The sequence below is a fragment of the Gopherus flavomarginatus genome, chromosome 1 (assembly GCF_025201925.1).
Source record: "Gopherus flavomarginatus isolate rGopFla2 chromosome 1, rGopFla2.mat.asm, whole genome shotgun sequence".
NCBI classification, from domain to species: Eukaryota; Metazoa; Chordata; order Testudines; family Testudinidae; genus Gopherus; species Gopherus flavomarginatus.
Genome location: NC_066617.1, coordinates 21802635 through 21819004, shown reverse-complemented (window position 1 = coordinate 21819004; position 16370 = coordinate 21802635). Strand labels below are relative to the sequence as shown.

The following is a 16370-nucleotide window of genomic DNA, read 5'->3' as shown; positions in this document are numbered from 1 at the left end:
CTCACTAATACAGCCAAGTTGCTTATGTGTTTTCAGTATCAAACTGTTTACAGTAATTTATCTATTTTTAACAAAGTCCTGTGGCCCTTTTTGTAGGTCACTGTTTTCTGTTATCAATAAAAATATGTAAGATGAGCAGTACATTTCCTGCCACACAGGACTGAGCAACCATTGTTAGCATTGCAAACCATGTGCATGCTACTTAATCAGCATTCTAATAAAACCAGGTGTAGATTTTGTTTGGGTTTTATTATTTTTTGTTTTTACCTGATACAGTGTGATCCTTTGGGTCTCTCAGTAGTTTGAGTCTTGTATGAGGGAAAATGTACTGAAGAGGCTTCCCATTTATCTGCGGAACACAAAACATGCATGTCATAAAAAATGTAAAGCATGTCCATTTTAATAACAACTTAAAAAAGCCAGTCATACAACCAATGCTCCTATGAAACACATATCTGGTTTTGGGATATTTGACAATCGTTCCCCAGAGTTTTAACCCATAAATTGGGACATTTGTTAACAGGCACATGAGTGTTTGGGCATTACTTCCATAGTATTGGAGTCATTTTAAGGCTGGCTTTAGTTTTCGTTCAATTTCTTTGGGAATTGAAATTGTCTGCTTTGTTCTATTGCATCCCCTAACAGGATCCTTTGACTATGGGATTTGTGTAATGCATAAGGAGAAGGTTGGAATGCAAACAGGGGCCTAAGATGAAGGTGTGGATAGATGTATAAAGGTCCATGAGGTATTGCTTTGGTTTCACCAAAAATACACTTTCTGAATGAATCTCTCCCCATCTTAGGCATTGCTAACATACCCCTCACCATAGTACATTTGGGATGAACTCCATTCCACCTGCGTAAAGCCTGAATGTTGGGGCTTCAGATCTGATTTGCCTCTGAGTTACTCTGGCATAAATGAGGCGTGACTCCATATGCCAGTGTAAATCTGGCCAACTTGAGAGGAAAAGCCAGTTTATACGAACAGAGTGCATGTGTGGAGGAAATCTGCACCCTCCAAACCTAGAACTAGGTAGCAGGGCTGAACCTGCAGTCTCCCCGTACCAGTCAGATGGGTATTGATGCCAATGGATCAACACAACAGCTACAAAGATCCTTTTCACAGCATTCAAGGAGCTGTAGGCCACTCCACTCAAAATCCTCCCAGTTCACAGCTGACACTGCAGTCACCTTCACAGTTTAATTTCACCCTTACAGTCTGCACTCCAATTCACAACCCTCATATTTTAAGCAGACATTGGATTCAGGTCACATTTTTCAGCACATTACTCAGCAAGCCCCCGCGGTTTCTAAGCCAGTGAGTTAAATGAAAAACTAAAACTAAATGAGACTGAAGTGTTCCCTCCAGCACTGGTCACACGATTCATGTTATTAGTCAGCTGAAGTCTCTCTGAAGAGTGAATCATCTTTATGCTGTTAAACAGCGGGGAACGGTGGGTAAATTTGCTGGGGCTCTTTCGAATAGTGACATGGGAATCATTTTAGTTATGACATCTTTTTTTCCCCTCCACAGTGACATATCATGCCCAGGCACTTCTCTGTATGAAAATTAGGAGATTCTATAGTGCAGAGGACAGGACAGGCAACAGGAGTTTCTCTCCTTGGTGCTGCATATCTATTCATTCTGCTCTGGAGGCCTCATCTAAAGTCTTTGAGAGTCTTTCCATTGCAATCAATGGGCTTTGGATCAGTCCTGTGAAGCTTCGGTGAGCTCACTTTTTAATGATGTCACACCTCTTCCCTACCTTGAAAGTTTGGGGCAGATCCTGCACCCTGATTCCCAAAGCCTGACTGTGACACATACGCCAATGGTCTTCTTTGATGCAGTGCAGAGGTAAGAGCTCACAGTGAGAATGCTGCCATTGCAACACTCTTTGAAAAGGCACATGTGCCATTCTGTGCAGAGCCATCTCCACTGGATAATGCAGAATTGGACCAGGATCATGGCCCCTATTTTGCTCCACTCACTTCAGGAAGGCCAGTGGCTCTAAGCTTGCATAGTCTTTGTGCTCAACGAGTGTAAGCCTGGAATTGTGATTAGCTCTGGCGACCCTCTCTTCTATTAAGAACCATTGCCTTCAACAGAAGTTCTGTCTGAGTCACGTATACATGATCAAGCCATTGGCAAACTAAAGGTCACATCAGCCAGCTCATCTCACCAATCAGATGTGGGAGAAGCAGCACAGGCAGCATGCCATTTCTATAACACCTCTTACTACTAAGCAAAATACTAGAACATTCGGGAATAGAGGTTGTTTGTAACTCGGAAGTGTTTGTATCTCTGAACAAAACATTCAGGTTGTTTTTTCAAAAGTTACACTTGAACATAGACTTAATAGAGCCTTTAAGCTTTTCTAGGCAGAAGAAAAATGAGGCTTTTAACCATCTTAATTTAAATGAAACAAGCACTGAAAGAGTTTCCTTACCTAGTCAAATCTTTTTTTAAACTTTCTCTTTATTTTTTTTAGTTTAACACAGTTCTGTATTGTATTTGTTTTTTGTTTTTTTCAGGGGGGAGGGGGTTGGTCTCTGCAACTGCTTGATTGCATACTTTCGGTTCCAAATGAGGTGTGTGGTTGACCGCTCGTTTGTAATTCTGGTGTTGTAACCCTGAGGTTTTACTGTACCTTAGGGTTTTCTCTAACCCTGCAAAAGCATCTGTCTGGGACTTTAACAGGTAAGTTAACTCTGGCCCTAACTACATTATTTTACTCTCTTTTCCCCTCTGTGATGTGAAACCTCTGAGTGGGGATTCAGAGGCTGTATATGGCAGAAGCGACGGTATCAAAAGACTACAGAAGACCAGCCATAGGTTCTCCATGCAAACAGCTATGTGCCTCCTTTGACTTCAACAGACCTCAGAAAAAGCCTTAAACTGCTATTGTCAATTTCAGAGGAGCCACTTGATGTGAAAGTTTTACAAAGGCAGAATTGTAAAGAACTCCAAGAATACAAGCTCAAAAAGTCTCCTGTCCCATTCATGAGAACAGCGCAGGTAAGGGTAAAAAATATCACTAAGTAGTCAGAGAGGAAATGTCAACACGTTATGTATTCTCTGTCTTTCAGCATGTACAATATAGCTAGGCGATGGAGAAGATCAGTAATTGTTTGCCAAATAACATAAAGGAAATATCTTGACCTATAATGCAGTGGTTGCTGATGATTCATCTTATGGTGGGTTGATGATGAGATTTTAAAATGAATCATGGCAAATTTGTCGTCAGATTTCCATTGAATTTTAAAAGAAAGAAATTCAAGGGCAATTTACCAAAAAAAAAAAAAGTGTAATGTCTTGAGTCTAAATTAAGCACTAGCTATCACTATGGATCAAGCACTGCCTATTTTGTGTGTTTCATGGAGCCTGCAATCACCAATATCATAATCTCATCACCCTTGAGGGTCCATGTCAGAGCCACCATTCTTTCAGGTGAAGAGGGCTGGACATTTGAGCCCAGCAATGCTGATCCAACTGTCACTTAAATCAATATGTGTATTTCATTGTCTTCTAAGGGAGCTGGATTAGCCCATGGAGCAACATACAACAGACATTCCCCAGGCAGCTGAACTAATGACCTTTGAAGTGCTGGTATCACATGGGAAGTGGGAGGTCAACATTTGATATGTCTCTTGCGTGGTACTACAGAGCACTGGCCCTCTTCTTCTGTGACTTTGAGCACTTAGATAACTGATTTCTCATTACTTTCTCTGATGCATTTAACATACTTATCATCTTAAGGGGTTTCAGCAAATATATGTACTAGAAATGGGGGAGAGGGGGATCAGTTCAGACAAAATAATTTGGCTGAAACATCACTCTAACCATTAACTGAACTCCAACACCTCAGCTGTTCTGCATTTTACATTCAACTAACACAAAATGATGGGGTCTAAATTAGCTGTTACCACTCAAAGAATCTTGGAGTAATCACGGATGGCTGTCTGGAAACATCTGCTCAACGGGCACCACTATTAGGAATAGTGAATGCTTACGGGAAGAGGGTAGGTTTAGAAGATAAAATAAAAAAGAGCAAGTAAAAAATCACTTAGAAAAGTTAGATGCCTGCAAGTCACCAGGGCCTGATGAAATGCATCCTAGAATACTCAAGGAGTTAATAGAAGAGGTATCTGAGCCTCTAGCTATTATCTTTGGGAAATCATGGGAGACGGGGGATATTCCAGAAGACTGGAAGGGGGGCAAATATAGTGCCCATCTATAAAAAGGGAAATAAAAACAACCCAGGAAACTACAGACCAGTTAGTTTAACTTCTGTGCCAGGGAAGATAATGGAGCAGGTAATTAAATAAATCATCTGCAAACACTTGGAAGGTGGTAAGGTGATAGGGAATAGCCAGCATGGATTTGTAAAGAACAAATCGTGTCAAACTAATCTGATAGCGTTCTTTGATAGGATAATGAGCCTTGTGGATAAGGGAGAAGCAGTGGATGTGATATACCTAGACTTTAGTAAGGCATTTGATACGGTCTCGCATGATATTCTTATAGATAAACTAGGAAAGTACAATTAGATGGGGCTACTATAAGGTGGGTGCATAACTGGCTGGATAACCGTACTCAGAGAGTAGTTGTTAATGGCTCCCAATCCTGCTGGAAAGGTATAACAAGTGGGGTTCCGCAGCGGTCTGTTTTGGGACCGGTTCTGTTCAATATCTTCATCAACGATTTAGATGTTGGCATAGAAAGTACGCTTATTAAGTTTGCGGACGATACCAAACTGGGAGGGATTGCAACTGCTTTGGAGGACAGGGTCAAAATTCAAAATGATCTGGACAAATTGGAGAAATGGTCTGAGGTAAACAGGATGAAGTTCAATAAAGATAAATGCAAAGTGCTCCACTTAGGAAGGAACAATCAGTTTCACACATACAGAATGGGAGGAGACTGTCTAGGAAGGAGTATGGCAGAAAGAGATCTAGGGGTCATAGTAGACCACAAGCTTAATATGAGTCAACAGTGTGATACTGTTGCAAAAAAAGCAAACGTGATTCTGGGATGCATTAACAGGTGTGTTGTAAACAAGACACGAGAAGTCATTCTTCCGCTTTACTCTGCACTGGTCAGGCCTCAACTGGAGTATTGTGTCCAGTTCTGGGCACCGCATTTCAAGAAAGATGTGGAGAAATTGGAGAGGGTCCAGAGAAGAGCAACAAGAATGATTAAAAGTCTTGAGAACATGACCTATGAAGGAAGGCTGAAGGAATTGGGTTTGTTTAGTTTGGAAAAGAGAAGACTGAGAGGGGACATGATAGCAGTTTTCAGGTATCTAAAAGGGTGTCATCAGGAGGAGGGAGAAAACTTGTTCACCTTAGTCTCCAATGATAGAACAAGAAGCAATGGGCTTAAACTGCAGCAAGGGAGATTTAGGTTGGACATTAGGAAAAAGTTTCTAACGGTCAGGGTAGTTAAACACTGGAATAGATTGCCTAGGGAAGTTGTGGAATCTCCATCTCTGGAGATATTTAAGAGTAGGTTAGATAAATGTCTATTAGGGATTGTCTAGACAATATTTGGTCCTGCCATGAGGGCAGGGGACTGGACTCGATGACCTCTCGAGGTCCCTTCCAGTCCTAGAGTCTATGAATCTATGAATCTATGAATTGGAAAAGGGATAGACAAAAAATATCATAATGCCACTGTATAAATCCATGGCATGCCACACTTTGAATACTGCATGCAGTTCAGGTGGCCCCATCTCAAAAAAATGTATTAGAATTGGAAAAGGGCAACAAAAATGATTAGGGATATGGAACAGCTTCCACATAAGGAGAGATTAAAAAGACTGGGACTGGTCATTTTAGAAAAGAGATGACTAAGATATGGTGGAGGTCTATAAAATCACGAATGATGTGGAGTACGTGAATAAGGAAATGTTATTTACCCTTTATGTAACACAAGAATTGGGGTTCACACAATGAAATTAAGAGACAGCAGCTTAAAAATAAACATAAGGAAGTAGTTCTTCACACAATGCACCTGTGGAACTTGTTGCTGGGGATGCTGAAGGCCCAAACTATAACTGTGCTCAAAAAAAAAAAAAAAAAAAGTTCATGGACGATATATCGGTCCAACAATGGCTATTAATCAAGACAGTCAGGGATGCAATCCTATTCTCTGTGTGTACTAAACTTCTGACTGCCGGAAGGTGGGACTGGATGAAAGGGGATGGATCACTTGATACTTGCTCTGTTCTGTTTCTTCCCTCTGAAGAATCTGGTACTCGCCACTGTTGGAAGACAGGATACTGGGCTAAAAAGACCATTGGTCTGATACAATATGGCCATTCTTATGTTCTCATTCCAGCATGAGTGAAATGCCAAAATGCAGCAAGGAAAACCATCCTCATCTTTCTGACCTGACCAGAAAGTATATGAGGAGAAAAGCCTATCCCCAAGTGATTATCACTGCCATTTTGGATACTTTAGAACTTTTTATTACCATTAGACTATCACTGATATATTAGGGGAAAGGGTTAGGGGGAATGTGTTTGCACATGTTTATATTTGCATGTGTGTCCAAAATGAAAATCTGACTGCATCATTCTTTTTCTATATTAGCCTTCACACCTGAGGAAAGACTTGCTGACAGAAACCATGATGGCACTAAATTCCGTTGTTGTTTTGGGCTTCATTTGGGTTTACAAAGGCCAGTTCTGGAATCATAAAGTTCTCTTCTCAAACGCTCCACACTTTACCTACTTTTCTCGCCTTAACCTATCCTTTTTCTCCTTCTCCGAGTTATTGTTCTGTGGCTTTTTACAGGCTGCCTACTCCTTTATTCTCCCCTCTATCCTCCCTGCCCCCACACTCTTTAGCTGGTACTCCCTCTTCCAGAGCACGAAGTAACCTCCCCCTTCAAATTGCTTCTCCAAACTGATTGCATTTGCCTTGCTAGGCACCCATAAGCAACGCTGGTGCTATCAGTGCCAGCTTTGGCAACCTAATAATTAAAACAGAGACAGAGAGAGACCTAACAACAAATACAGGAGTCAATAGGCATTTCTCCAGGACAACAGCTCTTTCAATTGCTGTGGCTGTATTTCCTTCCCATATTTTCCTATTGTTTCTACTCCCTCTTTTTCCTATCTTCTCAGCCTTCATGATCTGTTCTCTTGCCTACGTGCTTTTCTAAATTACCTATGTACTAACGTACATGATGTATCCAAAGCCCATTGAAGACAAAGGGAGGATTTCTTTTGACTTCAACAGACTTTGGATCAGGAATTAACCTGCTATAAACACTTAAAGAACAGCTGCCTGCTAGGGTCCTGTCTTCTTATACTTAGGACACTTTCTAGAGCTATATAAATAATGCATGATAAACAATAGTAATAGGAGCTTGGACCTGGTGTTTGGCTGAAGTTTCTAATCCACTGGTAGAGACTCAGCAGGCTGCTGCTGCAGAGAGTGGGACTGTGTATGTGGGGGAAATCAATGAGAGAAATCAAAGTGATGCTGCCGGTCAAATACTCAGTGGATTTAAAAAGTACTTTTGCCATCATCGATTAAGCAGCCCAGATTTCTGTACTGGGAGACACTAGCTGTTACGATCCTAAGCTTCACTGTGATTTCATTATATTTAAGAATGTTAAGTAACACCAGGAATGTTGCTGTGGAAACTGATGTACTGTAATATTACTAGAATAGTATCAGATTAATTCACAGTGCCGTATCATAACAAATCCATGGCAACTGAGGACTTTTAGGTTGACACTGGGCTGCACAAAATTCCTGCTCCAAAAACATCCAGGCTCGAAGCAGGACACTTACAGTATTTTAGTATGGAGGTGGGATTGTAAAATATTTGTATTTTTTTAAGACAGAAAGAAGAGAATGAGAATTTGTACTGGATGAGTGAAGCCAGGTGTTTCTCACTCATCAACTTGGGTACAAGCAGGCTACCACAGCTTCTGCAAACATCCATATTGCCAGATTGAGGTCAGCGAGAAATCTTAAAAGGGCCTGATTTTCAGAGGTGGTTGCTCACCTCTTTATGAAATTCAGACTCTTAAAAATGTCACAGGTTAGGAAGCTGAAGTCTCTAGCCATTTTTTGAAAATCTTGGGCCGAATTTAAATTGATAAAAGAGAGAAATTGCAACCAAATGTAACCAAAGCAAAGAAATAATCTGCCTAGCACTTATTGTAAAAAAGAGAGTTCCACAAACATTCACACTGATTTAAAACTGAATTCTCTTCAGCTGTGGTTGCACTTTTCTTCCTTTTCTCTTCCCATGAATATTTGTCCAACGAGATTTTATTTGTGTGAATGCTTGCATAAGGCATCTGGGATGGAAGACCTCTGAGAAACACTTCATGTGCTACAGGATGCATAGTTGTAGAGGCAAAAGGTGATCCCTTTCTGCATCAATATTGAAACAGTGACCCAGCAAGGGACGATGGGTAAAGGAATCTGAAACAGAAGGAGGAGCTCTCCCCACACACCAGCCTAGATGGAGAGAGATCCAAGCGTGATGGAACCGGGGTGGGGGGGAGGGGAGTGTCCATGCAATACAACTATTACTTGGGGGACAGAGCCTCCACGTAAACTTGCACATGCCCAGGGTCGGCAGAGGTGAAAGTGAGACCCACAGGAGCTGGAGTGCACTGTGGAGGTAGGGATGTGGCTGGGAAGCAGGACCCCGAGTTGCTGGAATAGACTGGGGCAGGGAATAGGAATCCCTGGCTCCTTGTTTCCCAGACCGGAGACAGCGGCTTCCCCACCAGCCAAGTCTTAGTGCCTTCACTCACTCCCCACATCCTATCCCTCTGCTCCCATTTGCCGGGAGCTTCCACTCCCTCTGTAGAGAGCTGTGGGAGAGCTTTCCTCCTCTAAATCAGTGAGAGGAGGGGGAACTCTCCTTGTGCTTCAGCTCCCTATTGTGTCACAGAATCATAGAAGTGTAGCACTGGAAGGGGCCTCAATTGGTCACCTAATCCAGTCCTGTGGATTTAAGGCAGGGACTATGTAATATCTAGATCATTCCTGACAGGCGTTTGTCTAATCTGTTCTTAAAAACCTCCAATGATGGAGATTCACAACCTCTCTAGGCAATTTGTTATGTTCTTTACTAGCCTGACAGGAAGTGTTTCCTAATGTCCAACCTAAACCACCCTTTATTTAAGACCATTGCTGTAATTTAAGACCATTGCTTCTTGTCCTATCCTCAGAGATTAAGGAGGACAAAGGTTTCACCCTCCCCTTGTAACAACCTTTTATGTACTTGAAAAATGTTATCATGTCCCTCCTCAGCCTTCTCTTCTTCAGACTAAACCAACCCATTTTTTTCAATCTTCCCTCACAGATCATGTGTTCTAGACCTTTAATCATTTCTGTGGGTCTTCTATGGACTGTCTCCACATTTATCCACATCTTTCCTAAAATGTGGCACCCAGAACTGGATCCAGTACTCAAGCTGAGGCCTTATCAGCACAGAGTAGAGTGGAAGAATTACTTCTCATGTCTTGCTTGCAACTCTCCTGCTAATACATCCAGAATGATGTTAGCTTTTTCTTGTGGCAATAGTGTCACACCGTTGACTCATATTTAGCTTGTGATCCACTATAACTCCAAGATCCCTTTCCGCAATCCTCCTTCCTAGGCAGTCATTTTCTTTTTTGTATGTATGAAAGTGATTGTTTCTTCCTAAGTGGACTACTTTGCATTTGTCCTTATTGAATTTCATTCTATATACTTCAGACCATTTCTCCAGGTTGTCCAGATCATTTTGAATTTTAATCCTATCCTCCAACCCCTCCCAGAATGGTATCTTTAAAAGTGTACTTTCTATGACATTATCTAAATCATTGATGAAGATATTGAACAGAACTGCATCCAGGACCGATCCCTGCGGAATCCGACTTGATAATTATCCTTCCTTTAATCTCTGGTTAAGGGACAGCATGCTAATGAAGATGCCTTGTAGAGCTGGTTGGAATTTTGTGGGGAAGAAGAGGTTCATAGCTCTACAGAAAATTTTGACAGAAATCAAAATCTCATTTTCATCTAAATTTTTAGCAGAAAATTTCAATTTTCCATTAAAAACTGAACACTTTTGGCCATTTTTTTAAACTTTTTTTTAAAAAAAGGCATTTTCTACCAAAAAGTTCCAAAACAACATTTTGACAATTTTTGGACCAGCTCTAGTATCCTGTATCTTATATGAGATGAAAAACCAAGGATAAGATTATGGAGGGAGTGGTATGATGAGATTGCTTACAATAGGATATGGCCTATCCACAACTCCTATTAGCTAATATCGCCAACGACTGGAGGTGGGACATTAGATGGGAAGACTTGGAGTTATTTCAGATAATTCTTTCCCAGGTGTCTGGCTGGTAGTTCTCACCCACCTGCTCAGGGTCTAAGTGATCACCATATTTGGGATTGGGACAGAATTTTCACCCAAGTCAGATTGGCAGAGACCCTGGGTTTTTTCCATCCTCCTCAGCAGTGTAGGGAGTGGATCACTTGTTCATTTGAACTAGAGTGAATAGTGGATTCTCTGTAATTAAACTCTTTTAAATCAAGATTTGAAGATTTCAGTAACTCAGCCAGAGGTTATGGGTCTATTACAGGAGTGGGTGGGTGAGATTCTGTGGCCTGTGATGTGCAGGAGGTCAGAATAGATGATCATGGTAATCCCTTCTGGCTTTAGACTTTATGAGACCTGGCTATTGTTGCTATTAACAACCCTATGGGACTACTGAAAAGTATAAATGCTATAGGATTTTAAACATTGGGCATATCTTTCACCTCTGCCTATGAAGGAGAGTCCAATATAATGTTAACTCTTGTCCTGGACAGAAACAATTCTACAAATGTGTGTGTGTGACAGAGGGAATCTAAGTTGACACTGGGATGTTGCAATGGCCAAACACAGTCATATATATTCCAAAATAACCCATGTTTCTCAATGAGATTATAGGAGGTATGTGTATATATATATTGGTCAATGCTATTTATAGATCTAGGACCTCTAAAATCCCAATTGTCCTTCAGCAGTTCTGGCCTGCAGTGCGAATTCTACTGAATAACATTGATGTCCTATAAAAAAAGATCCTTTCTTCCAGCAGGACAGGTGAAATTTCAATGCTTCAGCAAAATGTAGTCTGGACTGGGCAAACTCTAGGCTGGAGAACAGGCAAAAGAGAAAAAACATATATAGTGTCCTTTATTTATATGAAGTGATTGAATTAATACCTAAATTTACTCATGAAGAGCCATTCTGCCATCAAACCGCACCTAAAACTCTCACTGACCTGGACAGGAGTTCTGTAGGTGGGAGGATAGCAGAACATGCCCTTTAGCTAAGGAATTAACAATGGCATATTAACTAATGTTAGTTTGTGTATAGTTAGCTTGTTTGTAATTCTGCCTTCATTTGCACCCATGTCATACCACTGGAGACATGATAGAATCTGAATAAAAGTGTATGATAGTCAAAGTAGCAAGTGAAACATATAGGGATCTACTGATGACGTTTAAACCTCAGTGATCCTAATGGGATATATGATGGTGAGCTAGACCCCAAAGTGAGCAAGTTTAAAACACTTTGATCAATGTGTTTTTCTTGTATCTCAGTATAATGAACAGCCCAAATTCTTACCCATTACCTGACAGCAATCCCATTGATTTGTTCAGTGTTTCATCACTGAGCTACAGGGATTACACCCATTTAACATAACAGAATTCAGTTCCATTCATAACAACACCTCAAAGTAAATCCAGCCCTGTTCCTAAGACCATTAAAAAGCAGAGTCTTAAATCTGGTTGGGTTAAAGTCAATAATGTAAAATTGGACTAGACTGAATCATTCTGTGTGGGTGTATCCACTGCCCATGTAATTCTATGTGAGCAGGTTAATTCTACCCAAAAATTGTTTAAGGACAAAACTAATCCAAAAGAATAGGGATCATAAATAATACTGATGGTCTCCCAAGCTGCTTAAAATGTAGCTGGATTTTGATAAATCTGGTGGCCCACATGTTACAGGATAGTATGATTTAACAAGCTTTCTACAGAACATCCACAAAACTATAGACACATCTTACTTGATCTTGATGTTGACTTGGTGGTCTGGAATGGGATAACTTCTCTTGCAGTTTTCTGTCAAAGTCATGTCCATTCTCCAGACGAGACTCCCTGGGCTTGTCAAACCAATCTGTCTCTTCACGGCGGAGGTGATAGGCTTTGAAAACCAAGGACATGTCAAATGTTCTGACGCAGAGTGGAGAGAAGGGGAACAGTTTGGTACACACAGCAAACATGCACAGTGATTATTAATTGGCCATGCAGCTCAAGCAAACTTAAGGCAAAGCTGAAGACAGACTAACTCAAGTAAAATTAAGTAGTAAGTGGCAGAGGAGAGAAGAATGAGATCCCATCTGTGTTACAACTGATTATGGATATTTAATATCAAGAAAAAACCCAAACAAGTATTGAGTGCCATAACCACTTTCCTCTCTCTGGGTGCTTAGAAATACACTGCAGATTTCACACATTTCTGAGGGTTTGTCAACACTTAAAATGCTACAGTGGCACAACTGCGCTGTTGCAACTGCTCCACTGTAGTGCTTCAGTGTAGACACTACCTACGCCGACAGGAGGGGTCTCCATTTGGAGCAGATAATCCACCTCTCTGCAGTAGCTAGGTTGAAAGAAGAATTGTTCTGTCGATTTTAGTGCTGTCTACACAGGAATTTTTAACACCCCTGACCAACATTGTTAAATCAATCTAATTTTCTAATGTATACTAGGCCTGAGATGTTGCTGAACTTTTATGAATCAATAGTTACAGCAGTGACTCCTTAAAAGACTCTGCGTCAAAGGACATCTGTATGTTCAAGTTTTTTCGGAGAGCCACTGCAAACTGTTCTATGAAAATGGAGTCTGCTTAACTAAATCATTGTTCATCCCAAAACACAGACTGAAAAAGAAGAAAAGCTCACTTTACAACATGGTGGAGAAATGCTGCAGGAATTCTCATTTTAAATCCCATTCACTGGGTCTAGCTGTACAACTTCGTTTATACATTATGAATGTTTCTTGTACACAGAATGCCAGTCAGGCTTTATAGTGTGCAAGGAAAGCAGGATGGAACTGTACGGGTCTGATTCTCCTTCCATTTAAACCAGTTTTATACTTCTCTAAACCCATTAGGCAAGACTCTCAGCCAGTATAAATAAGCATTGCTCCACTGAAGTCAAATTAACTATGATGATCGATTTGGTCAGTTCCTTCTGATTTGCACCAGTGAGAGATCAGGAGCTATAAGTTAAATACTATTTTTATTATACAAGATGCAGATTTTCTTCTGCACGCTCACATATCAATATAAAACAAGATAAACTGTAGCTAATTAGAATCCCATGGAACATCTGAATTTCATGTTAGAATAATCATTGTACATTTAGCATTGGAAAAAGACATTATTTTAGAAAAATCACCAGGAAATTACAAAACCAAAATAAGGTCAGCTGTTTCTATAGTAACAAGAGTAAATGCAGTTGTTTAATGCCACAAAAGGAAATTAAAAATGCAAAACATTAGTGTATTTTTTCTATTTCTAATTTTTTAGTAAATATGACTTGAATGGCTTACAGAAGTTTGAAAATAAGATCACTGCAACATTTTAGTATAACAGAAAGTTACAAATGTGTGTTATTTCCCAAACACAAAAGGGAAAGGCTAGCTATTTATAAAAGGATCTTTTAAGGCACATTATATATGAGGTTAAAAACATTATAAACACGTTTAAATACTTTTGCCATTAACGTCTTTAGGACAAATGTATTTTGGGACAAATATCAAGAGGTCAATTTTTATCCTGTATGTGCACAGATCCCTATTGTTAAACTGTTTGACAACATTATTTATCCAGTAGACCAGCATGGATATAATAAAATGAGATAACAAATGTTGATGTTTGTCCAGATAATGATTAACAGCTTCTAATGAGTCATTATAATCTATTATGTAAATATTCCATAGTTCACAGATTTGTTGCAAATGACTGATTGACTGCATTTATCAGGCTGCTCTATAACTCAGCTCATAATGAAACTCCTGATCAAATTTTCTGCTTAAAAACCAAAGGTCCTGTTCTGATCCAAGATACTAATTCTTAATACCACAATCTGTTTCATCATCTAATCAGGAGAAACCCTGAAAGAGAGTCTCTTTCAAACAATTAAAATAATCTTTGCTGGCCTTCTCCCATCAGAAAGCTAGCATGCTTGTGGAATTTCATATGAAGGCTTTTGAATCAAGCTGTGTTTCAGTCAAAGCTGTCATGAATTCTATAATTTTTTTCAAGTTTAAAGGAAACTATTGTGAACTTTTTGTTTGATTATTTGGGTATTTTGCACATGGTTGGGTGGGTTAATTGGAGTTGGGAATTTCACTGAAAATCTTGAGAGCAGCCATTTTAAACCCTTGGCTGCATAAGAAGTTATGGCCCTGATCTTGCAACAGAGAGCACACAGACTGACTACTGCACCTGTACAGAGTCCCATTGAAGTCAATGGGGTTCTATGCCAGTAAAGCAGTCCCCCTCTCACACTGTTAATTGCATGATCAGGCTTTATGTAACAGTGACCTCAGTAAAACCAACAGGGCATCAAAAAATGAGATCACTCAACGGTTAGTAACTGTTTTAATTTCTCCAGTTTCTTCCTCTCCCAGGATATTTTTTGTTAGTAGCTTGAAAAAATAAAATTGAGATTCATGGTTGACTTATAAAGAACAGCAATGGCAGCATGAAGGTGTCTACAAAGACAAGGCATGTCATAAACAGATGGTTAAGGGTTAATGTCTCTTTTACCTGTAAAGGGTTAAGAAGTTCAGTAAACCTGGCTGACACCTGACCAGAGGACCAATAGGGGGAAAAGATACTTTCAAATCTTGGTGGAGGGAAGTCTTTGTTTGTGCTTTTTGTTTTGTTGTTGTTCGCTCTTGGGACTAAGAGGGACCAGATGTACATCCAGGCTCTCCAAATCTTTCTGAATCAGTCTCTCATGTTTCAAACTTGTAAGTAATTAGCCAGGCAAGGCGTGTTAGTCTTATGTTTGTTTGAGAAAACTTGTAAATGTTTCTTTTGCTGGAAGGATTTTACCTCTGTTTGCTGTAACTTTGAACCTAAGGCTGTGGGTGGCCCTCTGGTCTATAGAAATCTGATTATCCTGTAAAGCATTTTCCATCCTGATTTTACAGATAACGATTTTTATCTTTCTTTCTTTAATTAAAAGCTTTCTTTTTTTAAGAATCTGATTGATTTTTCCTTGTTTTAAGATCCAAGGGATTGGGTCTGGACTCACCAGGGATTGGTGGAAAGAAGGGGGGATGGTTAATTCCTCCTTGTTTTAAGATCCAAGGGGTTTGGATCACCAGGGAACTGGTGAAGCCTCATAAGGCAACCCAGGGAGGGGAAAGTTTTGGGGGAACAAAAAGTGCCCCAGACACTGAAATTCTGGGTGGTGGCAGCGTTACCAGATTTAAGCTAGTAATTAAGCTTAGAAGGGTCCATGCAGGTCCCCCACATCTGTACCCTAGAGTTCAGAATGGGGAAAAAAACCTTGACAAGGTGTTTTATGGCCTATGTGTAACAAAGCATGTCAGCATGTGTCCACCTAAGCAAACCCAGAACCTTCAGGACCACAAACCTGTATTTTCAGCCATTAAGCAGAAGTCCTTTATCCTCAATGGGGAAAAATCAGTAGGGGGAGACAAGATCATATGTTCTAAACCAGTGAGGCATGGTAAACATCATTGTTCATCTCAGACTTTGGGAATTTCCTCATATCTGAATGGTTGGTTTACCAAATTCATCATAGGATTAACACTAATAGCCTCATATTTAAAGAGGCAAAATCTCTCTGAGAAGAGAACCATTAGGATTTAAATTCTCAGAGGTAACCAATAGGAACTACTTCATGTTAATCAAATTAAACAATGTTTGCAGGATTGGAGCCTTAATATTTTCATACATATTTAATAAACTATGGGATATAATCAATGACTGGCAGCTTTGGGACAAAAAAGATAAAATCTAAGGCTTTTATGGAGGTCAGGGCAATGATTTTATGTTTTATGGAGGTCAGGACATAACATTTCTTGGCTACTCATTGTAAATAAACTTTACCTGATCAAAACATTTGCAATTGTACTAAAATTAGGAAACTTCCATGAGCTCTTTAGCAAGAACACAATTGCTCCATGACACAAGTATCTATAGATGGTCTGTACAGATGTAACATAGTGCATGGTCGACAAAGCAGTGTAGGAATTATTCAAAATTTAAAAAAATATTATAAAGAAGAGAGTTTTCAACATTA

The 16370-nt window shown here is 39.9% G+C and overlaps 1 protein-coding gene across 1 annotated transcript in view; it reads right to left on the bottom strand.

Annotated features, from left to right (window-relative positions):
• The window catches only part of PCLO (piccolo presynaptic cytomatrix protein), a 544942-nt gene that overhangs the window by 189206 nt on the left and 339366 nt on the right, over positions 1 to 16370 (bottom strand). The window contains exons 8-9 of the mRNA XM_050937044.1: positions 12090 to 12226; positions 268 to 349 (exon numbers count right to left, since the gene is read on the bottom strand). Of these exons, the coding sequence (XP_050793001.1) occupies positions 268 to 349; positions 12090 to 12226 (219 nt within the window). The remainder of the gene's footprint in view (positions 1 to 267; positions 350 to 12089; positions 12227 to 16370) is intronic.